We start from the raw sequence: 22,984 nt of genomic DNA on the forward strand, positions 1-22,984 counted from the left end.
CGAAGCGTTGGTTCATATAACTCAATAGGAAGGACAGCCTCTGCGCCGTATGCCATGAGAAATGGGGTTTCACCGGTTGACCCCTTCTCTGTCATTCTGATTGACCAAAGAACATGAGTCAACTCTTCTGCCCAAAGACCGCCTGTTTTTTCGATTTTTTTCTTTATGTCGCCTGAGATGAGCTTGTTAAAAGCTTCCACCTAACCGTTTGCTTGAGGACGGCCTATGGATGCAAAATAATGTGAAATTCCTTGATCTTGCAACCAAGACTTGAGGACAGGCGTTTTGAACTGCGGACCATTATCAAAGACCATTGACATAGGAACACCGAACCGGGTGATGACATTCTTCTAGATGAAGGAGATGACATCCTTAGTTTTGAGCCCTTTATCGCCTCTGACTCAACCCATTTTGTGAAGTAATCAACAGCCACCAAAATGTATCTACGGCTGCCTGAGGCTAGCATATATGGTCCCAAAATATCCATGCCCCATTTGGCAAACGGGATAGGGCTGAAGATAGCCGTTAAATCAGTTGCGGGCTGACGGATAAGCCGGCCAAATCTCTGACACTTGTCACATCTTTTAACCAGATCTAGAGCATCTGCCTCAAGAGTGGGCCAAAAGTACCCCTGCCGCCTGGCTCTCTTTGCGAGAGTCTTGCCGCCTATGTGTGATCCACAGAAGCCGACATGTAGGTCTTCTAGCACTTCCTTTCCCCTTTCTGGGGTTATACACTTGAATAACGGCTGTAGATACCCCTTTCGAAAGAGTTCGCCCTTGTGCATGACGAAACTTAATGCTCGTCTCTTTAGAGCAGCCGCTTCTGAGGAGGCATCCGGTAGAGTGCCATCTACCAAGTAGTCCCGGATGGGGTCCATCCAAGTAGAGCTTCGATCTAGAACTCCAATGGGATCATTTTTTATGCTCTTCTTTTCCATGACTTCCCAAAAGACTGACCTCGGCGTATCACAAGTGGCGGATGATGCCAATTTTGATAATGCATCCGCCTGATTCTTCTTGGACCTTGGTACTTGATTTAGATTGAATTCATCAAGTGACCCGGCTTCTTCTCTGACCGCCTGTAGGTATTTAATCATCACCGGATGGGTGGCATTGTAGTCACCATGGTACTGGTTAACGATTAGTTGAGAATCAGAACAGGCGTCAACCTTCCTCGCCCCGGCTGCCTTACACATGCGGATACCTGCTAGCAAGGCCTCGTACTCTGCTTCATTATTCGAAGCCTAAAACTTAAATCGAAGAGCATACTCGTATTTATCCCCTTCCGGGGAATGACAAATTACGCCTGCCCCACAACCATTCAAGGTAGAACTCCCGTCTACATACACCTTCCATACTTGATCAGTATTATCCGGCTGTACCGGCCTAGTCATTTCGACAATGAAGTCGGCAAACGCCTGACCTTTCACTGCCCGCCTGGGCTCGAAAGTTATCTCCAGACTTTGGATTTCCACTGCCCATTTAATCATTCTCCCGGATGACTCTAACGTGGTCATAGGCCGTTTGAGCGGTTGATCAGTGTAGACGGTAACCGGATGAGCCAAAAATAAGGTTTCAACCGTTTGACCGCTTTGTATAAAGCCAGACCAAATTTTTCAATCACGGGATATCGAACTTCAGCATTACGGAGAACGTGGCTTATGAAATAAACCGAGAGCTGTTTTCCGTCTCTCTCAGCAAGGAGGACGACACTTAGGGAATGATCCGAGACGGTTAGGTACATATGGAGAGCCTCCTGGGGTAGGGGACTCACTAATATTGGCAAAGAATGCAGGTGTTGCTTCAACCTTTGGAATGCCGCCTCAGCCTCTTCACCCCATTCAAACCTGGACCTCTTTTTAATTGCTTGAAAAAAGTAAAGGCACTTGTCACCTGACCGGCTGAGGAATCTCCCCAATGCCGCTAGACAACCGGTAAGCTTTTGAGCCTCTCTGATGGTACGAGGCGACTGCATGTCAATTACCGCCTGCACCTTGTCTGGATTAGCCTCTATGCCTCTTTGGTCAATCAAAAATCCGAGAAACTTCCCAGACTCAACACCAAAGACGCACTTTTTTGGGTTAAGCATGACCTTATGCCGCCTGAGGGTGGTGAAGGTTTCTCGGAGGTTAGATAGATGATCCGCCTGCAGCTTGGATTTGACTATCATGTCATTAATGTATGCCTCTACATTTCTCCCAATCTGATCATAAAAGACCGAGTTTATCATTCGTTGGAAAGTAGCAGGCGCATTTTTCAACCCAAACGGCATCACCGTGTAACAGTATAAACCCTGATCTGTGACGAAAGCCATCTTTTCTTGGTCTTTCTTCCACAAGGGTATCTGATGGAAGCCAGAATAGGCATCCATAAAACTCATTAGAGCATGACCAGCTGTAGATTCTACCAAGTGGTCGATCTTTGGAAGCGGGTAACTATCTTTCGGACAAGCTCTGTTTAAGTCCGTGTAATCTACACACATCCGCCAGGTGCCATTCGGCTTCTTCACAAGGACAACATTGGTTACCCAATCCGTGAATAGTGCGGAAAAGTAAAGATTGGGAGATCTGGTTCCTCTAGGTGAGGAGTGATCTAAGTGTTTAGGTGAGTGTAATTAATTTTCGTAACCCCCTTTAATGAGGATTAATGAAGGTATTTATATGCCTTGGGATGCGTGCCAGTCCTAGGTTTAGGTCAACCTAGGGATGATTGGGCTTCCACAAGACTATGGGCCTAGGTGGCCGGTTTTCCCATTTGGCATGGGGGAGGCCACGTGTCGTAGCATAAGAGGTCCAAGGTGGACTGGTCAACACTTGACACGTGGCAGGCTCCGATTGGTCCATGTGGCGGACACTTGGCAGAGCCTGAATGGTCCACTTGTCAGATGATGATTGGTAGGGAAAAATCCCCTAATCAAGTGCCATAAATGACACTCATCAAATTCCCCCAAGCTAAACTTTTGCTCGTCCTTTTGCTCATCAAATTGCTTATTCAAATAAAGAAAAGAAAGAAAAGGGGATTGGAATATACACTAACTCCACTAACCTAGGAATCACGGTTGTTGGCTACAACAAGCCCTTAAAACCCCAAAGTCACCAATGAGGACGAGTGAGGTCTCGTAAGGGTTTCCAAAAGAGCTTAACCCATAACTCTCAAAACAAAAACAAAAACGAGGCAAATCATGAAAATTAAATGAAAAAGAAGCAAAAGGGAAAACACATGTTAATGAAATGGACTTTTGCAAATGACCAAGCACAAATGGATGCAAAACTTCCTAAACAAATAAGAGAATGCACGTTCTAAGATATCTAAGGTTGATTGAAACATAAAATATGCTAAGCATAGAGAACTAATGAAACACAATTCACCTTCATCTAAAACAATCTTATCGCGTTCTCCCTACTAGTTTCAAATCCACCTCTAGTGAGCATCTCAATTATTCCCCGAAGGAACCAGAAATGAAAAGATATTAGGGCTACCTGACATCTTGACTGTGCAAACCGCTCCATAAGCTTGACTCCTATCTCCCTCCACTGACTGGTGACTCAACCAAAAGGGTCAAAAGGTCTTTGAAGGGTTGTAATGTAAGGGCGAAAAGGGTAAAGGTAGGATAAAATTTGAAATTTGGTTGTATACCTAAATTGTGAAGCAAAGGGTGATCAATCCTCAACATCATACTCAAGCTATCACCAAACAAAAATACCAACACCCACAAACTTATTCAAAGTAAAAATCGCAAACATATATACAAAAAGCGTAGACACGCTTCGCCCCAAGCTTAATGGAGCATTGTCCTCAATGCTCTAAACTAGGGAGATCACACCTACAATAAAAATATTTTTGTGCTTTTCATTTTCCTCTTTTTTTTTTCTTTTTCAAAGCATTTGCTTTTGCTTCTTCTTTCTTTATTGCTCTGTCCTTGCCTCTTTTGACTATGGACGACTTTTTCAACTTGCATTTGCCTTTATTCACACACTATATACAACGCAAATATGCTCATCAAATGAACCAAATATCCATACTTTAACTCCAAAATAAACACCAACAAACCAAGTACCATAAGCTTCACAAAAACCAAAAAATGAAACAAATGGCTAGAAAGCTAGAGATATGGATAGTCTAGAAAGTATAAGGCTCAAATGGGTAGCAAGGAGGCAAATGTAAACCGAAAAACAAGAATAAAAAATTTAAGGACTAAACCTAGAAAAAGAAAAATAACCACCTTGAAAAGATGCCTTTGTCCTTCCCAAATGGTTCGATCGCGATCTCAGCAGATAAAGACAAGATCTAGACAAAGTAAACGATAGTCAATGATCCATGTGCCGCTCATGCAAAATCAGTTGAAGGCTAGAAGAAAGAACCTCACATGGTTGTAGCAATAACACACTGTAAGCTTCAAATTCACTATAGGAAGCAACACCTTACCACAAGCGAGTAGATTAGGGGTTTAAGATCCCAAAAGTTCTAACACACTACCTTAGCATATACTATTAGTAATAGGTTGGGAGATAGGTCGTTTACAATCTCCTCCTTATCAAATAATATTAATAATTCCTAAACTAACCTCTAAACGAGTATAGGGGTAAGTTCGGAGTCGAACCACAAGGACTAAGGGCATAAATTTGCGTTAATTAAACAACTAGGTCGAAATTCGGAGATGATTAAACAAAATAAGACGAATAAAATCAAGCGATAAAAGCACTAGGGATAGGGGAATCGAGGCATATTGGTGAGTTCAAACAGCCAAAAGTGCATTAATTATCAAGAGCTTAATAAAGAGAAATTTACACACATTTAACTCACTTCCGCACAATCAAACATGTTAATTAACTCGACTAAATTAATTTACTCCCGCGCAACTAAATTAGCCTAACCATGGATGAATTTATACCCTCAATTAACTCACTCCCGCACAATTAATTAAGAGCATGATAAACATCAAAGGGACAATTAGCTAGATTGACCCTAAGCAATAAAGCCATCATCCATATCCACAAATTAAGCATCAATAACAATCAAAACACAATTAATCAATTAAAAAACATCAATATCCCATTCATCCCCTTTCCCTAGATTAAAAACCTAGCCTAATAGCATATTAAAATAAAAGATGAAATTCCAAAAGAAACTAGCTAAATAAGAAATTAAACTAAGTATTAAGGACAAATAAATAAGAACTAAACAAAGATTAACAACTAATTAACAAGCAAAAAACAAAGATTAAACTAATGAAAGCAAAAGCAATAAATAGAGGAGAGAAGGTGAGAAATGCTCATTAATTGTTGAATCTTTCTTTCAATTGCTTTTGTCACCAAACTATCTTCAACAGCTCCAATCTTTCTTTGATTTTCTTCACTTTCTCTCTCTAAAAACTAAGAATCCTAAAATTACTCCTAAAACTAAGAGAGAGAGAAAATAAAAGAGAGGCTATCTAATTATAATCTAGGGTAATGAAAGTTGATAGAGTATTAACCCCAAAGAGGTATTTATACACAAGCGTAAATATAAGAAAAATATAAAACTAATAAACTAATTAATTAAAGAGAATTAATAAAGAAAGAAAAGAAATAAAATAAAAACAAAAGAAAAGAAAAGGAAACTAAATAAAATATAAAAGAAGAAAGAAAATGATAATAAAATAAAAACAAGACAAACCCCCAAATATAAAACCCCTTTAAACCGACCCCTTTTCTTCTTCAATTTCTTGGCTGCTCTAATTCGCTAATCATTCAGCATCGTCACCAGCAGCAAATCGTAGCCGCTAATGCCCATCATCATCAATCCTCAACAAATCGCGGCCCTTAAATTTGTCCAATGAATCGTAGCCGTTCTAGATCATTAATTCCGTACAGCTATCCGTGAAAATGGAGCGACCGCTCGAAATTTCAGAGCGTCCACTCTAAACATTCTGCCTCAAATTGAATTGATTAGTTGAAACTACAGCGCCCGCTTCAAAATTGTAGAGCGACCGCTTTGAACGAGAAATCAATTGGGGCTGTTTTGAGGTAATTTGCGGGTTGCTCTGTTTCAATTGGGCTGCTACCTCGAATAGATGGTGTTGGTGGGAGGTGCGGTGGCCTGAAGTCGCTGATGTTGTTGCGCGGGGTGTCACTGCTGTTTTGTGGGAGTTTGGCGCGGCTGTGAGATGCGGTGGTTGAGGCTGGTGCTGATCGTTGATGTGGTGGCAGTGGGAGATGCGGACGGTGGCTGCTGTGGTGACGTGAGGTGAAGATTGAGTTGTAGTGGTGTTGTTGGTGGTGATTGCAATTGGTGAGCGTGAGGTAAGGAGATGGAGCAGGGGAGTTGTGGGTAACGCAGGGGAGGCATGGAGTTTGTGTATGGTGGTAGGCTAGTAGTAATTGGGAGCAGGGGAGTGTTGGACGCTAATTTAAATGTTTCGGACCCGAGACACTGAAAATGGCTTCAAATTGGGACATGTGGCTCAACCCGAACATATACCTACACACAAAACCAAACACAAGGGTAGAATGACATATAAAATAAAATAAAACAAAGTAAAAATAAAATGCTAAACTAAAATAAATAAGAAGAAAAGTGAAGTGAGAAATTATTAAAAAAAAAAAAAACTAAGAACTTAAGTTAGAAACATTATAAGAAAAAAAATATAAAATAAATTATGAAAATTAACCTAAAAACTATTAAAAACTACAAAATTACTCAAATTAAGTAACAAATAAAGAAAAAGGGAAAATGAGGAAGATTAACACAAAAACTAATGAAATTATTAGAACTTAAATAAGAAAATGACCTTAAAAGACCCATAAAAGTGACATAAAAGTCACTTATCAACTATCCTAGAATCAACCGAGCATACTCTCAAAACGTGCAAACCGTTAACAAATAGGAAGACATACATTTAAATATACAAGTCCAAATGGTATTATGTCCATAACAATAACAAATATAACAAGAAACACAAAACTTTGCCTCAAACAATTTTTTTTTTGAAATTTTAACATTCAACGAAAATAAAGACAGAAAAGAAAAGAAAAGAAAAGAAAGGAGAGACGAGTTCAAGGGTGAATGCATAAACATATATATCCCAATCGACAAACAAGTGGCCATTCGACTACAATGCCAATGGCCTCAAACACCCTCAAGCTGTTGAAAGCAAACATCATCGAACCGTTCAACTCTTCCTAAACTAATCCTAAAATATGCAAACAAGAAGGAAAATAAAAGAAGGGGAAATAGAAAGATTTCACCAAGCGTTCCAAGCTAAGCTAAGAAAAGAAGAGTAAAGAAGTTTACACCTCCATGTAGCTCCTAGAAGCTTAGCTTGATCTACAAGACAAGATTAGAAAGGAGAAAGATAAATTATACACAAAACACATGTTAGTAACTTCAAAATGAAAACAAAGAAATAAAACTATACATTAAGCTAAAAAGAATTTGGATTTTATGGATTTGGATTCGAGGGTTTGGATTGAAAGGGAGCACAATCATTATCATGTCAGGTCATCATCAAAAATCACCAAAAACCATCATCATGAGCATCATCAAGAATTATTAAAAATTATCATCAAATCATTAAAAATCAATCAACCTCATCAAAAAATATACATAAAAAACCATCAAAAATCATATCATCAAATCATCATCATCACTACAACAACAACCAACAAAATCATCAAGGGCTAAAGAGAAATATCATGCACAACAAAGAGAAAAGAGACCAAGCACATCAACAACAAGCATGCACAAGACACACACCCCCCTTCAAATGATGAATAAAGTCCCCCAAGCTTAAATAAAATCATCTCAACATCCCATCATGAAAAAACAAACAATCAACAAGTAAAGGGATGAAGAAAAAAAAAACACAAATAGGGGACTATTAGCCACTAGGATCGGCCTCATCATCGACCCTATCATAGGAAAAGCCGGAAGGGGGACCATGAGGATCCCATCCACCGGTGTAGTTGGGGGGCCATCCATAGTGGCCTCGGAAGTTATCCTCTAGCCAAGAGGTCAAGGGATCGTATTCTGGAGGAAAAGAAAGAGGGGCGGGGTGAGTGGGGTCGACATAGGGGTAGTTAGGATCACCCCTATAGTCATTATCGCTGGAAACACGGTAATCATAGTTCCCGTGTTCATCGGGGAAGGAGCGCAACTCGGTATTAGGTCCTTAAGCACCTTGCCATTAGGCATATGTGGGCTTGTTATCACCCCCCAAGACAATACGGGACCGTGTTGTGGCGGCCAATATAGATGATTGACCATGGGGGTGACTTCTCCCCGGTTATGCTAGCCTCATAAAGTGATTGTTGTTGGAGGAACATACCTTGTTACATCTCCATTAGCCCTCGCATGCCAAGTTGCATGCTTGCTATTTGATCTTCAAGGCCTTGCATGCCTCGAGGATGAAATTGTTGTTGCTGTTGTTGTTCATCATCATCATCTTCCTCTAGACCACCTCCCATGTTAGCACCCGAAAACCGATTACTATGGGCAACATACCAAACATTAGGAACCTCTCTCCTTGAGGAAATCAAAGAAGGGTTAGGGAGATAACACCTATGCACTTGGCGAACCAACCAATCATACAAATCATTATCATTGGTCTCGGCAATGAAATGCACCCACTTGAGTTGTTTAATGTCGAGGTAGATGTCATCCGCATCACCCATGGGGGTGCAAGAAGCAAGGAATCAGGAGTAGCCAAACCTCATAGCCAATCTAGTAATCATACTCCCACAAGTTATCTCTCCCTTCCTTCGTCCCCCAATAATGGACTCACAACTCTTCGAGAACAAGTGGCCCATGATCAACCTTCCTCGCCATTTTCTCCCTTGTGGCTAACCAAAGCACAACCAACTCAAGATTTGTCATGCATTTTACCCAAATCTTGTTTGGGAAAAACTGAGTACCCCAAGAGCCTATGCAAGATGCGAAGTGATGGTTGGCACATATTACTAGCTAAGGAGAAGCGGGCACCAAATGCTTCTTTACCAGAAATAGTGTTTCACCAAGCAAACTCGGCGTACCCATTAAAATGCTCATGCTCGGGGAATAGAAGATCGGCGTTGGGATTAAAGTCAAGAGCTTCATTGAACTCTCGGAGGGAAAGATTATGATCTTGGTTGAAGAGTTGGAAAGAGATTTCAAAATCGGTATCACCAATTGGAGCGGCCTCAGAAGAATATAGGAACTCCCTAGTGGGCTCAACATATGTTAGTTAGGCGGTGTTTGCAAATGTGCCCATTCGAAGATTGTTAAAGAGAATCCATAAATCCTCGTTAATGCCCAACTTTCTCATATCTTCTCTATAGTAATGGCAAGAGGGTTTAAGGAGTCTCTTTTTTATGCTGGCATAAATGGGTTTATGTGATGGATTGTAAGAGTGGGGAGGGGTAAGGGTTCGTTTGAGGTTTGGTTTTGATTATAAGGTTCTTGTTGTGGTTCCTCAATTCGAACTTGGGGTTCCTTCCCCTTCCTCTTTTCGGATGTCAAAGATCTCAAGACTCTTAACATGATGATTCATTCAAAATAATAGCCAAACAACTCAACTAAGCACTCTTACAATCACCACCAAAACCAATACTATCAACACCACAAGGCAACCACACCAAACACCAAAGTAAATACCAACTTCAAACTTCACCAAATTCACACCAAAAGTGATAACAATGCTAAACAAAAACGACAATCAAATGTTAAGCATTAATGATTATTGTTTCGGGGGTTTTTTATGTGTCCTGCGGGAGTGTTATAATTCCTAGTGTGTGCAACCGAAGCCTGTACCTGCAAAACCACGAAGACTCCGGTTGGTGGGAGCTCCGCCTCCGACGATCAAGTCAGTAACGTACAGGAGGTAATAAGTGCGGAAGTAGTAAATACTCCTCGCTAATACAGGAGGATTCTGCAATTAATATTGCTCGGGAGTTGTGTTCGTATTTATAGATGCCCAATAAATGAGGTCTGACTCACTATTTATAGTGGGGAGACCAGAACCCCATCTAGGGTTCAAAAGACACGTGTTAACAGGGGATTGGCGCCCTGTTGACCTATGGCTGGCTGCCACGTGTTTAGGGTAATTTTTACCCTAAACATTTGCCCCTCTCTGGTGCTGACGTGGCGGTGCCACGTGGAGCCTGAGACGGTTTATTTTTTTCCGAATTTGAATTCGAATTTTTGAAGTGCAAGAAGCAGGAGGTGAAAAGGCGCGAGGGTTCGCCTTCTAAGGATTGCCTATAAATAGAAAACCTCCTCCCCCATGTTCACATTTACAACCTTAAGCGATTTTCAAAGATTTTGAGAGTAGCCGGTCTTGAGAGCAAATCTCTCCAGAAATTTTCCGAGTGCACATCCGGTTTTTCGCTTTTTTCAGAGAATTTTCTGCCGTCTGTGGGTGTTGTGAACATCATTGCAAATTTGCAGCTGCTACTCAGAGAACACATCCGTCTACGAGGACGCCTGTGTCTTTGCAAGCCATTTGAAGATTTTCCAGCTTGGTCAAGCGGTTTACTCTCCTTCTCCATTTACTTAGGTACCGCTTCTGTTCTCTTTAGCTCTTCCATGTATTTACGTTTGTGCTTCTTTCTTGCTTTTTTCTTTATTAGTTCTATAAGTAGATGGACCCTTTATACCCACACCCGGAACATAGCTTTGAGACCAACCAGTCCCTCAGTACGGCTGAGTTTAGGATTGGGGGTGCCGCCTCTGGGCATTGGAATCTTTATTGTTCATCTCCCAATCCGACCGTCTCCGTGTCTGTGCAGGACACAATGGCCAGAACCAGGTGCCGCATGAGGAACAGTGGAGGCAGAGGCTCAGAAGAGTTGCCGCATGAGAAGAGGATCCCAGATGAGATGACAAGGGGATCTCCAAAAGGCACCCCAAGTACCCCTATTGATGGAATTCTAGGGTTTTACAGTGGAGGCGGTGAGGAAGCCGCCTCTACTTCTGGAGCTGAGGATCAAGAAACCTCAGCAAGAAACAAGAACCCCGCTTCCAGTTCTGGCTCTGATAGGAGCGACAGCAGCAGCTATCTCACACCGTCTGTGGATAGCGAGGAGGAGGAGAGGCCTACATGGAATAATAAAGGCGACCCTCTAATGATCACCGTCTATGCAAAAGACAAGGCTAACATGCAGAGGAACTTAGCCAATTTCATACTCAAGCGGCCCTTAGGAGAAGGGTACAAGTTAGTTGTCCCGCCTAAGATGGGGACCATTGCCTGGGAAGACAACCAGCACAATGCAGACGTCTTCTTTGGCTGCTATGAGGCGGCTTTCTTAGCGGGGCTCCGCTTCCCCCTTCATAACACAATAAAGGCCATACTCAGGGGTTATCGCCTAGGCATCTGGAAACTTACCCCCAATTCTTGGGTAAATATACTAGGGTATATTGCCGCCTGCGAAATGCAGAACCTGAACCCTGGCTGGGAGGCTTTCGTTCACATGCATTATCTGAGTCGGAGCCTAGGCGGTTGGAGAGCCTGGTACACTTTGACAACATATCCTCAGTACTTAATGACGCTTGACAAGCCGTCGAAGTGGTCGAATTGGAAGAACCGCTTCTACCTGGTCAAAGCTCCAACCAATGAGGAAAATCGGGAGTTCCGGACGTACAACCGGAAGCCTGAGTTGCTTGGGCGGAAATGTAAAATGCCCCAGATACCGGATGAGGATTATGAAGCAATCATAGAATCCGGATTCTTTGAGCTCACCACTTCCACTATCTCAACTGGCGAACTTATCAGTGTACCCAAGAATTGGGTACCCAAACATGAGTTCCAGAGGGACGAGGCATTCTTGTCTGCATGCGAGTTGAGCACCATGTTTAAAAAATGTAGGTTGGAGGACTCAGCCGGCCAACTTGTGCCGGAAGCATGTTTCTGACTACGCTTAGATGTTCGTTTTTGTACTTTTGCTAACCAGGCGTCTCATTGTTATTTTGCAGCTGAAGGCCTAACTATGTTGCCAACATACAAGACGCCTGCTAAGAAGGCCTCTGACATTCGAAAGGAGAATGCAGAGAAGAAAAAGGCTGCCCAGGCGGCCAAGAAAGTAAGTCCGCCTGACCTCTTGGCGTATTACTCTATTACTTGTTTGCTTTGCCTTTTCTTCTATTCCTAGTTGTTTCAAATCTAACCGTCTGACCCCTTTTGCCTCGCTTCAGAATGGGAGCAAGGTTCCTCGCTCTCTTTCCAAACAACTCCGGCAAAGGCCGGTTGGGGAGGAGCCTGCTCCTAAGGTCCAAAAGACCTCTCATGCTGACCGGCTGACTGTCGGCGGCAAAACGGTGAAGAACACCGGAATAGGGTTCGACCTTTCGCACGGGAGGTCGGACGTCCCTCTGGCACCCCAAAAAACAGGCGGTACATCCGTCGAAAAAGGCCCACGCGGCACTCAGGAGACCTAAGGTGCGGATGACCCCTTCAATCTCACTCTACTTGCCCTGCCCATGCGGGTCAAGTCTTACTCCCAACTCTAGTCGGAGGACTCGTCATCCAGCCGGCACTCTATTGGAGGGGCGTTTGCTCCTTTCTCACCGTCTGTTTCTGGTGCAGATAAATCTCCTCGCTGACCGGACGTGACACAATACGCCCGGGCCATGTTGAAAGCCGTCCCTAAGGACGAGAAGGAAGCGATCCCTGGGATCAACGCCTTCAATGCTGACCGTGTGATGGTCAGCCTGGCTGAGGTAATCTTATACATCCGTCTCTTCTTTAAACCATAATCTCATACTTGTCCGGTTTTTTCTAACCCCGGCTGTGTCTTCGCAGTCACTGTTGCACGTTGAGGGGCTGAAGAAAGCCTATGCACGCAAATAAAAGGAGGTAAGGAGGGCCAAACGGGACGCCTCAAACGCCCATAATGTAGCTCAGTATTCAATGATTGTGCATGACTTAAAAACTAAATTTATAATCATGCAACAGGCGAACCAGATCAAGACCCTTCAAAAGGCCCTCAATGAGTCCAAGGTCAAGGCTGACAACCTTCAGGTGGCGTTGGAGAACGCTGAGATGGAGTTGAAGAACCACGAGGATTCTCTCCAGACCTTGGAGAAGACTCAAACGAAAAACTCCTCCCTGAAGAAGGAGAATGACCGCTTGAAGAAGGAGGATGTCTCTTCAAAGAAAAACTTTGAGGCAACCCTTCAGGCGGAATAGAGCCGGCTCATTGAGGAGAATGAGAAAGACTGCGAGAACCGCATGAAGCTGGCATTCTCCCTGATTCACCCAGAAGATGAATACACCGCCTGGGAGCTCGCCTATCGATACGCAGATCTCGCCATTCTAGCTAAGGAGGAAGGTCAGCCGCCACCAGAGCCCTATGAGCAATGGGCCAAGAAGGAAATTGAGAAGATGCAGGCTGAGGCGGCCGAAGAGGAGGAGGAGGACCAGGCGGTAGTTGAGGAAACCGCCAACCTCCCTGGCTCTGAAGCTGTTGCAAACCAGGCCCAGCCACAACACACTCAGGCGTCCAGTGCTCAAACACCAACAACCCGGCTGACTCTTGAAATTGAATGAATGTAATTTTTGGCCTGCGTGCCGCATATCTTTCTATCTATTTTCACTAGACAGGGGCCCGGTTAACAATTTCAACATTTTGAATTTTTATTAAATATATTTCGCCGAACGTGTCGGCTTTGCCTTGATTCGATTCTCAGTTTATTTCTTCTCAGCATTTTTCTAATTTTCGCACATTTTTGCCAAGTATAATGACACCTAACTTCCCATATGTAACGGGTGGGGTTACTGAGTTTGCCCCTGGATGGCTGGTTGTTTACTTCAAAAGGTTAACAGGCAGACGTCCACATGTGCACCCGGTTAAACAGACAAGCGGTGCTTGATTGTTTGAAGGAAACTAATCGCATTACTAACCGGCTGGGGTGTGCTCGTAAAGCACCCCGTTTTGCCATGTTTGTATGCACCTGGTTGTTTGGCCGGCTATAGATCAGAGGTTTGTTAAATACCAAGGTTTAGACCTCGCTAGGTTTAGTGGCATAACCGTTTGAGGTGCCTTTGTATAAAAGCTGGTTATGGCATGACCAAGATTTCGTATGCCGTCTGTACTATTTGATAGTACGGGCGGCTGTATTTTCCTATTGGGGTACCGGTTATATTACTTTGAAGTAAAGCCCTAGGGTACACATTATAGAAATGACCGGTTGTACTATTTGCAGTGAAGGCCGGTCGCATCTTGGATACAAAGGATCATTCGAACGCCGGTTAGAGACGTTTAATTCATGATCGCTAGAACAATGTACCACCTGGAAGGGAGATGTTCTCTTCGACGAATTCACCCAAACTGGGCGTCGCCGGATGTCTACTCTTTTTGAGCAGACGATTTTATTTTTAGCTGGCCGGTTGGCCTTTAATTTTATAGCTGCCAACTGCGTATTGCACAGGACATGGCGAATGTATGCAAAAAGGGAAAATTTGGAAATAAAGCATTCTCATTAATACACTCTAATTACAAAAATTTACAATTTCTCAGAAGTAGTACTTTTTCAAGTTGTCTACATTCCAAGTTCTGGCTAGCTGCCTACCGTCTGGGGTCTCCAGGCGGTAGGTGCCGCCTCTGATTTCTTCAAAAATCCGGTAGGGGCCCTCTTAATTAGGAGTTAGCTTCCCTTGCTCATTCGCCCTACCGGTTGCCTCCATTTTCCGTAGCACAAAGTCCCCCACTTTGAGGGGTCGTTTGTGTACTCTTATGTTGTAGGCCCTCGTCATTCTCAAACGGTATATTTCATGACGCAAGGTGGCGTTGCCCGTGCGATTCGGGAGTGAGTCCAATGCAAGACGCATGGCCTCCCAATTAGCCTCTTCATCATAGAGCATGACTCGGAGTGTTGGCTCATAAAGTATAATAGGCAGGACGGCTTCAGTGCCGTATGTCATGAGAAACGGGGTTTCATCGGTTGCCCCTTTTTCAGTTATTCTGATGGGCCAAAGGACGTGAGGAAATTCCTCTTCCCAAAGACCGCCAGCCCTTTCAACTTTCTTCTTGATGCCATCGGGGATTAATTTATTGAAGGCCTCAACTTGTCCGTTGGCCTGGGCCCGGCCTACGGATGCGAAATAGTGTGAGATCCCTTGATCCCCCAACCAACCCTTGAGGGCAGGCATTTCAAACTGAGGACCATTGTCAAAGACCATGGACATGGGAACCCCAAACCGGGTGATTATGTTTCTCCAAATGAAGGAGATTACATCCTTAGTCTTTATGCCTTTGACCGCCTCTGCTTCAACCCATTTGGTGAAGTAATCCACAGCAACCAAGACGTAACGGCGGCCGCCTAAAGTAGGCGTGTATGGTCCCAGAATGTCCATGCCCCATTTTGCAAAGGGAACTGGACTGTGAATGGTTGTTAGGTCTGTGGCCGGACGGTGTATCAGCCGACCAAACCGCTAACATCTGTCACACCTTTTCACCAAATTCATGGCATCTTGGGCCAAAAATAGCCCTGTCGCCTAGCTCTCTTAGCCAAGGAACTGTCGCCTAGCTCTCTTAGCCAAGGAACTGCCGCCTATATGTGATGCACAAAACCCCTCATGCAGATCCTCTAGGACTTCTCTCCCCTTCTCTGGGGTAACACATTTCAAAAACGGCTGCAGGTACCCCTTTCGGAGGAGTTCCCCTTGATGCATTACAAAGCTCAGAGCTCGTTTCTTAAGAGTAGCCGCTTCTGAAGGGACATCCGGCATAGTGCCGTCTGTCAAATATGCCCGGATGGGATCCATCCAGGTAGAGCTTCGGTCAAGAACTCCAATGGGATCATGTTCAATACTTCTTTTTTCCATGACCTCCCAAAAGACTGACCTAGGTGCATCATAAGAGGCGGATGATGCCAACTTGGAGAGTGCATCCGCCTGATTGTTCTCGGACCGTGGCACTTGACGTAGATTGACTTCGTCAAGTGTCACAGCCTCCTCTCTGACCGCCTGCAGATACTTGACCATAGTCGGGTGGGTGGCTTCATAGTCCCCATGGAATTGGCTGACGATCAATTGAGAATTAGAGCAGGCATCAACTTTTCTAGCCCCTGCCGCTTTGCACATGCGTATACCAGCCAGCAGGGCCTCATACTCTACCTTATTGTTTGAGGCTTGGAACATAAACCGTAGTGCATATTCATATTTATCCCCTTCTGGAGAATGGCAGATTACGCCTACACCACAGCCGTTCATAGTAGAGCTTCCGTCTACAAATAACTTCCAAACCTGATTCGTATTTGCCGGCTCTACCGGCCTAGTAATTTCGACAATGAAGTCAGCAAACGCCTGACCTTTCACTGCCCGCCTGGGTTCGAAAGTTATCTCCAGACCTTGTATTTCAACAGCCCATTTGATTATTCTGCCAGATGACTATAGTAGTTATTGGCCGCTTGAGTGGTTGATCAGTATACACAATCACTGGATGTGCCAAAAAGTAGGGCTTCAACCGCTTGACTGCTTTGTAAAGAGCCAGCCCAAATTTTTCAATCAATGGGTACCGGAGTTCAGCATTTCTGAGGACGTGGTTGATGAAATACACCGGGAGCTGATTGTTGTCTCTCTTAGCAAGGAGAACAACACTAAGGGAGTGATCTGAGACGGCTAGGTAGATGTAGAGAACCTCCTGGGGTAAGGGGCTCACTAGCCTTGGCAAAGAGTGTAGATGTTGTTTTAACCTCTGAAATGCCGCCTCAGCCTCTTCACCCCACTCGAATCTCGACCTCTTCCTGATTGCTTGGAAGAAATAGAGGCATTTGTTGCCTGACCGGCTGAGGAACCTCCCCAATGCCGTCAGGCAACCGATAAGTTTCTAGACTTCCTTGACAGTGCGGGGTGATTGCATGTCAATAACCGCCTGTACGTTTTTCGGATTAGCCTCTATGCCTCTTTGATCAATCAGAAATCCAAGAAACTTCCCAGACTCAACACCAAAGACACACTTCTTAGGGTTAAGCATAACCTTGTGCCGCCTGAGGGTGGTGAAGGTTTCTCGGAGGTCAGCCAGGTGATCCGTCTGTAGCTTGGATTTGACTATCATGTCATCAATATACGCCTCTACATTCCTTCCAATTTGATTGAGAAAAACTGTGTTAATCATTCGTTGGAAAGTAGCAGGCGCATTCTTCAACCCAAACGACATCACCGTATAACAATATAACCCCTGATCAGTGACAAAAGTTGTCTTCTCTTGATCTTTTTTCCACATGGGTATTTGATGGAAACCTGAGTACACGTCCATGAAACTCATTAGAGCATGATCGGCTGTAGAGTCGGCTAGGCTGTCAATCTTTGGAAGTGGATAACTATCCTTCGGACATACCTTGTTCAGATCTGTGTAGTCTACACACATCTGCCAGGTGTCATTCGGCTTTTTAACAAGAACAATGTTTGCTACCCAATCCGGGTAGTAGCATTGCCGGATGAACCCAGCATCTAGCAACTTTTTGACCTCGGCGACTACCGCCTGAGATCATTCCTCTCCATGATTCCTCTTCTTTTGCCTAACCGGCTTCTTTTTGGGATCAACAGCGAGTTTGTAAACTGTAAGATCTGGGCTGACGCCTGGCATATCTACCCCCAATTTCTCAAAAGCGACCGTCCCAACCTTAACGGTTCTGTCAATCGGCTAACGTCTAGGACGACATCAACGCTCTCACCAGCCGACTGGGGTCGGAGGTCATCCGACCATTCACCGGTCAGTGATTGCTATTGTTTTTCTTTTTTGACGGGTGCCAGTTGGTCCGCCTTTCTCTTTTTACCGGTTGCCCTTGGAGCCGGCACTGCATGATCGCAGTTATCCAGTCCAATGTGTTCTTCGCCATGACCGGCTGAAGCCGTAGTTGGTTTGACGCCTGAGAGGTAACACTCTCTAGCCGTCTTTTGGTCCCCATTCAGGGCACCCACTGCCCCCATCATCCTTATGAAACTTGATCAGCATGAGAGACAGGATGATGACAGCCTTGGACTCGTTGAGGGTGGGGAGACCAAAAATCATATTGTAGGCGGTCAGCTCCTCAACAACAAGGAACTTGACGACCATGTGTCGCCCTTGCCCCTTTTCTCCCAGCCGGATGGGTAGGTCAATCCTTTCCACCGGATGCACCACCCGTCCCCCAAAACCGACTAAGGTGTGAGGAGCCTCATGCATGTTGCTGGGCTTGTATTTGAGCTTTGTCAAGCGCTGATAGCTTATCAGGTCAGACAAGCTCCCAGTATCAATTAAGATCCGGCCAACTCGTTGGTTGGGAACCTTACATTCGATGACGATGGGATCATCGTGAGGCCGTCTGACCTGGCCTCGGTCCTTTTCAAAAATAAGGACTTCAAGAAAGGTGTCTTTCAACGCCTGGCCCTCATCTACTGAGCTGACCAGCTTCCTGATATTGTCCTTGGTACCCCGAATGGTAGGACCTTCACCCGCAAAACCGCCTGCTATAGTGAAGACTGTTTCTTCGTCTGTTTCAGAGTTAGCAGCCGTTGGTTTGGACAGGTGTCCCTTGTTTGTCTTGGGGGTACCCTTGGACTTGGGTAAGTAGGACTTCAGAGCCCCGTCCTCAGCCAGACGGTCTAACAGCCGCCTGAGGCTATAGCAACCGTTGGTGTCATGACCAACATCCTCATGGAATTGGCAGTATCTGCTCTTGTCCCAGTTATTGACGGGACTTTTCATTGCTGCCGGTTTTTCAAGAGGCAACCGGTCTTTGATCTCCATGAGGATGGAGGAGCAGTCCTTGGTGAACTTGTACTTTAGGATGTACGGTTCTGATTTTCTTCTGCTCTTCTTGGCCGGCTAACCAGATCGGTCTGCCGCCCAGACTTCTTTTCTTTTCTTTTCTTCTTTCTTTGCCAGCTGGGATGACCGGATCTTTCTCCGTTCGGACTTTTTAGGGTCCGACGGGTGTCTCACGGTACAAAGCTTTGTTGCGTGTATATAGGCTTCAGCTTCCATTAATGCCTCTTGGAGGGTGGCAACCCTCTTTCTGACCAAGTCGAACTTGAAGGTGAACCCGTCCTTCAGACCCTTGAAGAAGTCTGTGTAGGTAACGTCGTCAGACAGCCCTTGAATCTGAATTCTCATCAGATTGAACCGCCTGAGATAGGACCTAAGTCCCTCCTTCTCTCCCTGCTGTATGGCCCCAAGATCGAGGCTCGTTTTCTTGGCAGGGATGTTCATTGAGAAGTTCGACCTAAACAAGTACGCCAAAGTTCCGAAGTTGTTGATGCATCCGGCTGGCAGGTTGCCAAACCATCGTTGGGCTATGCCCTTCAATGTAGCTGGGAAGCACCGACACCAGGCGGCATCATCCAACCCCTGTAAGTACATGAGGTTGGTATAGGCCATTAGGTGATCTTCTGGGTTGGCGGTACCGTCATACGCACCGACCAACACATTTTTCACCTTAGCCGGCTGTGCCGCCTCGGTAATTTCCCTGGAGAATGTCATTGGTTGTTCCCCAAGGTTAAGCAGCCGGAGCTGCTAGTCCATAAGTTGGATCGGTTGAGCCGCTTGACCCCCGAAGAGGGCCGGTTGCATGTATGGAGATCCATATGGCATGTACGGTGACCCGTACTGTACCAGCTGGATAATTTTAGGACAAGAACGTGCGGACAGACCGCACGACTAACTCCCTTTGTCTGATTCCGAATGCTTTATGAAAGCATTTCGGAAGCTGTCTGGGTAGGTCGACGTAGAAACCGACGCGGACAGCTATAGACTTCTCTTTTTTCCTGGATAAGCATCCGAGCATCAGAGTAATTCCTCTTTGATCCATCCGGCTGTACTTGCCGGATGGGCTTCCTTTGCCCGGTCTCAGGGAAACGAAGCTTTGAGACGTCAATCGGGGACCCATCTGCAACCTTTGGTTTCGGGGTGAGGGGTAGGCACACGATCTTTCGGCGCCTTCTTCCCGAAGGACGGGAGCTTCTTAGCCGGCTGACCCTTATGAGGGCTAGTGGACTTGTTTAGGAGGCTCTTAATCTTGCCCTTGAAACATGTCATGAATTTCATGAGTTCGTTTCTCGTGACGGGAGCAGCACCTTCTGCCGCCTTGGTTGTCCCAGTTGGGCTGCCGGTTGGGCTGCCTAGAGCAATTTGACTTCCACCCCACTTCTTTATTTCTTTGGAGCGGATGTGTTTTGTTCTAAAGGACCTGTCTGGGGCCACATAGGTGTCGATTTCATAATCGTCACCACTTTCTTGGTCCGTATGGACCTCAGGCTCGACCGTAGGCCGTTTGCCTTCATTCGTTGGTATAGTTTCAGAAGCCATCTAGGAAGTACTCTCCCCACAGACGGCGATAAATGTTTCGGGGGTTTTTGATGTGTCCTGCGGGAGAGTTACAATTCCTAGTATGTGCAACTGACGCCTGTACCTGCAAAACCACGAAGACTCCGTTTGGTGGGAGCTCCGCCTCCAACGATCAAGTCAGTAATGTACAGGAGGTAATAAGTGAAAAAGTAGTAAATACTCCTCGCTAATAAGGAGGATTCTGCAATTAATATTGCTCGGGAGTTGTGTTCGTATTTATGGATGCCCAATAAATGAGGTCTGACCCACTATTTATAGTGGGGAGACTAGAACCCCATCTAGGGTTCAAAGGACACGTGTCAACAGGGGATTGGCACCCTGTTGACCTATGGCTGGCTGCCACGTGTCGCAAGGCCATTGGGCCACGTGTTTAGGGTAATTTTTACCCTAAACAATTATCAAACAACAACAATATGAATCAACATTATCAATTCAATCATCAACCCAAAAACAAAACTACTACTATTCACAAATATGGAAAAATCAAATTCTCATGCAAATGTAGTAAAACAAGTTCAATAAAGAGTAGAGAAAATGATTATACCATACAAGAAGCAAGATTAACCAATTTTCAAGCACCAATTCACCAAAATTTCAAAATCCCCAATTTGGTTTTCAATGGAGATTGAAGCTTGAAGAAGAAGAAATGGTGAGTAGTAGTATGGAAAATGGGTAATTTGAGGAGAATTATGTGGGAAATGATTGACTTGTGAGATTGAATGATGTTTAGGAAGAATTGGGGGTTTGTAGTTTAAAGTGAGAAAGAGTAGGGGTCGAAAGATAGGAGTATGAGAAATGAGGAAAAAGGAGGAAAGAAAAAAAAATAGCACGGTCTGCTATCGGGTGCGCTCGTGCGTGGCACCTGCGTGCCCACGCACGGGTTGCGCAGGTGATCGCACTTGTTTCGGGGTTTTTTCATGTCCTGCGGGAGAGTTACAATTCCGGGACTGGTATCCGTGCGCCTGTACCTGCAAAACAACGGAGACTCCTTGTGGTGGGAGTTTCGCCTCCGACGGTCATGTTAGTACTTGTTTGTGGAGTAATAAATGCGAAAAAGTAAAGGTTGGGAGATCTGGTTCCTCTAGGGGAGGAGTGATCAGTGTGTTTAGGTTCTCTAGGTGAGAGTAATTAAATTGCTTAATCCCCTTAATGAGGATTAATTAGAGTATTTATAACCTTAGGAAACGTGCCAAATACTAGGTTTCGGTTAACCTAGGGCTGACTGGGCTTCCCTTGGAAATTGGGCCCAGGTGGCCATTTGGCCTATTTGGCATACGGAGGCCACGTGGCGTGACACAACTGGTCCATGGTGGTCAGATCAACTCCTGACACGTGGCAGGCTTCTATTGGCCCATGTAGTGGACACTTGGCAGAGCCTGAATGGTCCACTTGTCAGATGGTGATTGGTAGGGAAAAATCCCCTAATCAGCACTCAGATTTCTTCTCGGCATTTTATTGGAGCGGCCGCGATGCGATTTCTCGCGCCCACGCTCCCCTGTTTTTCCCTTATCTTCATCTTTTAACCCCTATTCTTGCTATCCTTAGTGCACCTAACTTTGATATATGGCTCGTGATCGTGCCACATTGAGCTCACATTCAACTACAACCACTGAGCAACCCGAAACGATGCTTCATGCTTGATCAATGAATACAAATTGCATGAAACCATCACATCATGAGAGTCATTATCTTGCATCACAAAAACCAGATCAAACTTGTTGAACTTCAACTTTTCTTTATTTTTCTAGGGATTTCTCTTTCTCTTCCTTGATTCCTTCTTCCTTGGAGCTATGAAATCCACACCATCTATGCTTGAAAAAATACTCTCGTCATCATTCAAAGCTAGTTCAAGCTATCCCGGCATCTCAATCACATTATTAAGCCTTGAGGTCTCTTTCTCGCCTTCACTAACCAACTTGCTATCAACACTTATATATATGAGCATTATCACAACCTTCAAGAACATCATTAGTAGACGACGCAAAAGTGCAAGCAATGTCATTCAAGGGAAACGAATTAATACACATAATTCCTTGCACATAAGATAGAGACTCATGCATGGGCTTGAGTTTGAAACTAGCTGTATCATTACCAACACACAAAGTTATAATGCCTCCTTTCACAGTTATCAAGGCACCCAAAGTTTCTAGGAATGATCTCCCTAAAATGATAGGTATGTTGTCATCTTCCGCAATCTCAAGCACAATGAAATCAACGAGGAATGTAAAGTCACCTATCTTGAGGGGAACATCCTCAATTCTACCCTTAGGGAACTTAATGGAACGGTCGGCCAATCGAAGGGTCATGTTGGTAGGGAGGAGCTCACCTAGCTTAAGCTTCTTGAAGACGGAGTATGGCATGATGCTAACACTAGCACCAAGATCACAAAGAGCATTTTAGAACAATTTACCACTGATATTGCAAGGGAAGAAAAAATTACCTGGGTCTTTCATCTTCTTTGGTATGTCATTGTGGATAAGAGCACTACAACACTCCCCAACCTTCACCGAATCAACCTCATTACACTCTCTTTTGCCACTCAAGATTTCCTTAAGGAACTTAGAATAGTTTGGCGTTTATTTCAAAGCATCGGTGAAAGGAATAGAAAGATGAACCTCCTTAAGCATATCAATAAATCTCCCAAATTGATCATCATTTTTGTTCCTCAAGAACTTTTGGGGGTAAGGAATTTTGGGTTTGACCACT

General features: G+C 44.6%; 1 protein-coding gene across 1 annotated transcript; it reads right to left on the bottom strand.

The window, feature by feature from the left end:
- Window positions 1-22,200: 22,200 nt before the first annotated feature.
- LOC110734092 lies at window positions 22,201-22,638 on the bottom strand. The gene has a single exon (XM_021914151.1). It carries the CDS (start codon window positions 22,636-22,638, stop codon window positions 22,201-22,203), a length of 438 nt encoding a protein of 145 aa, XP_021769843.1.
- Window positions 22,639-22,984: the final 346 nt, after the last annotated feature.

The sequence above is a fragment of the Chenopodium quinoa genome, unplaced genomic scaffold (assembly GCF_001683475.1).
Source record: "Chenopodium quinoa cultivar QQ74 unplaced genomic scaffold, ASM168347v1, whole genome shotgun sequence".
Lineage (NCBI taxonomy): Eukaryota > Viridiplantae > Streptophyta > Magnoliopsida > Caryophyllales > Amaranthaceae > Chenopodium > Chenopodium quinoa.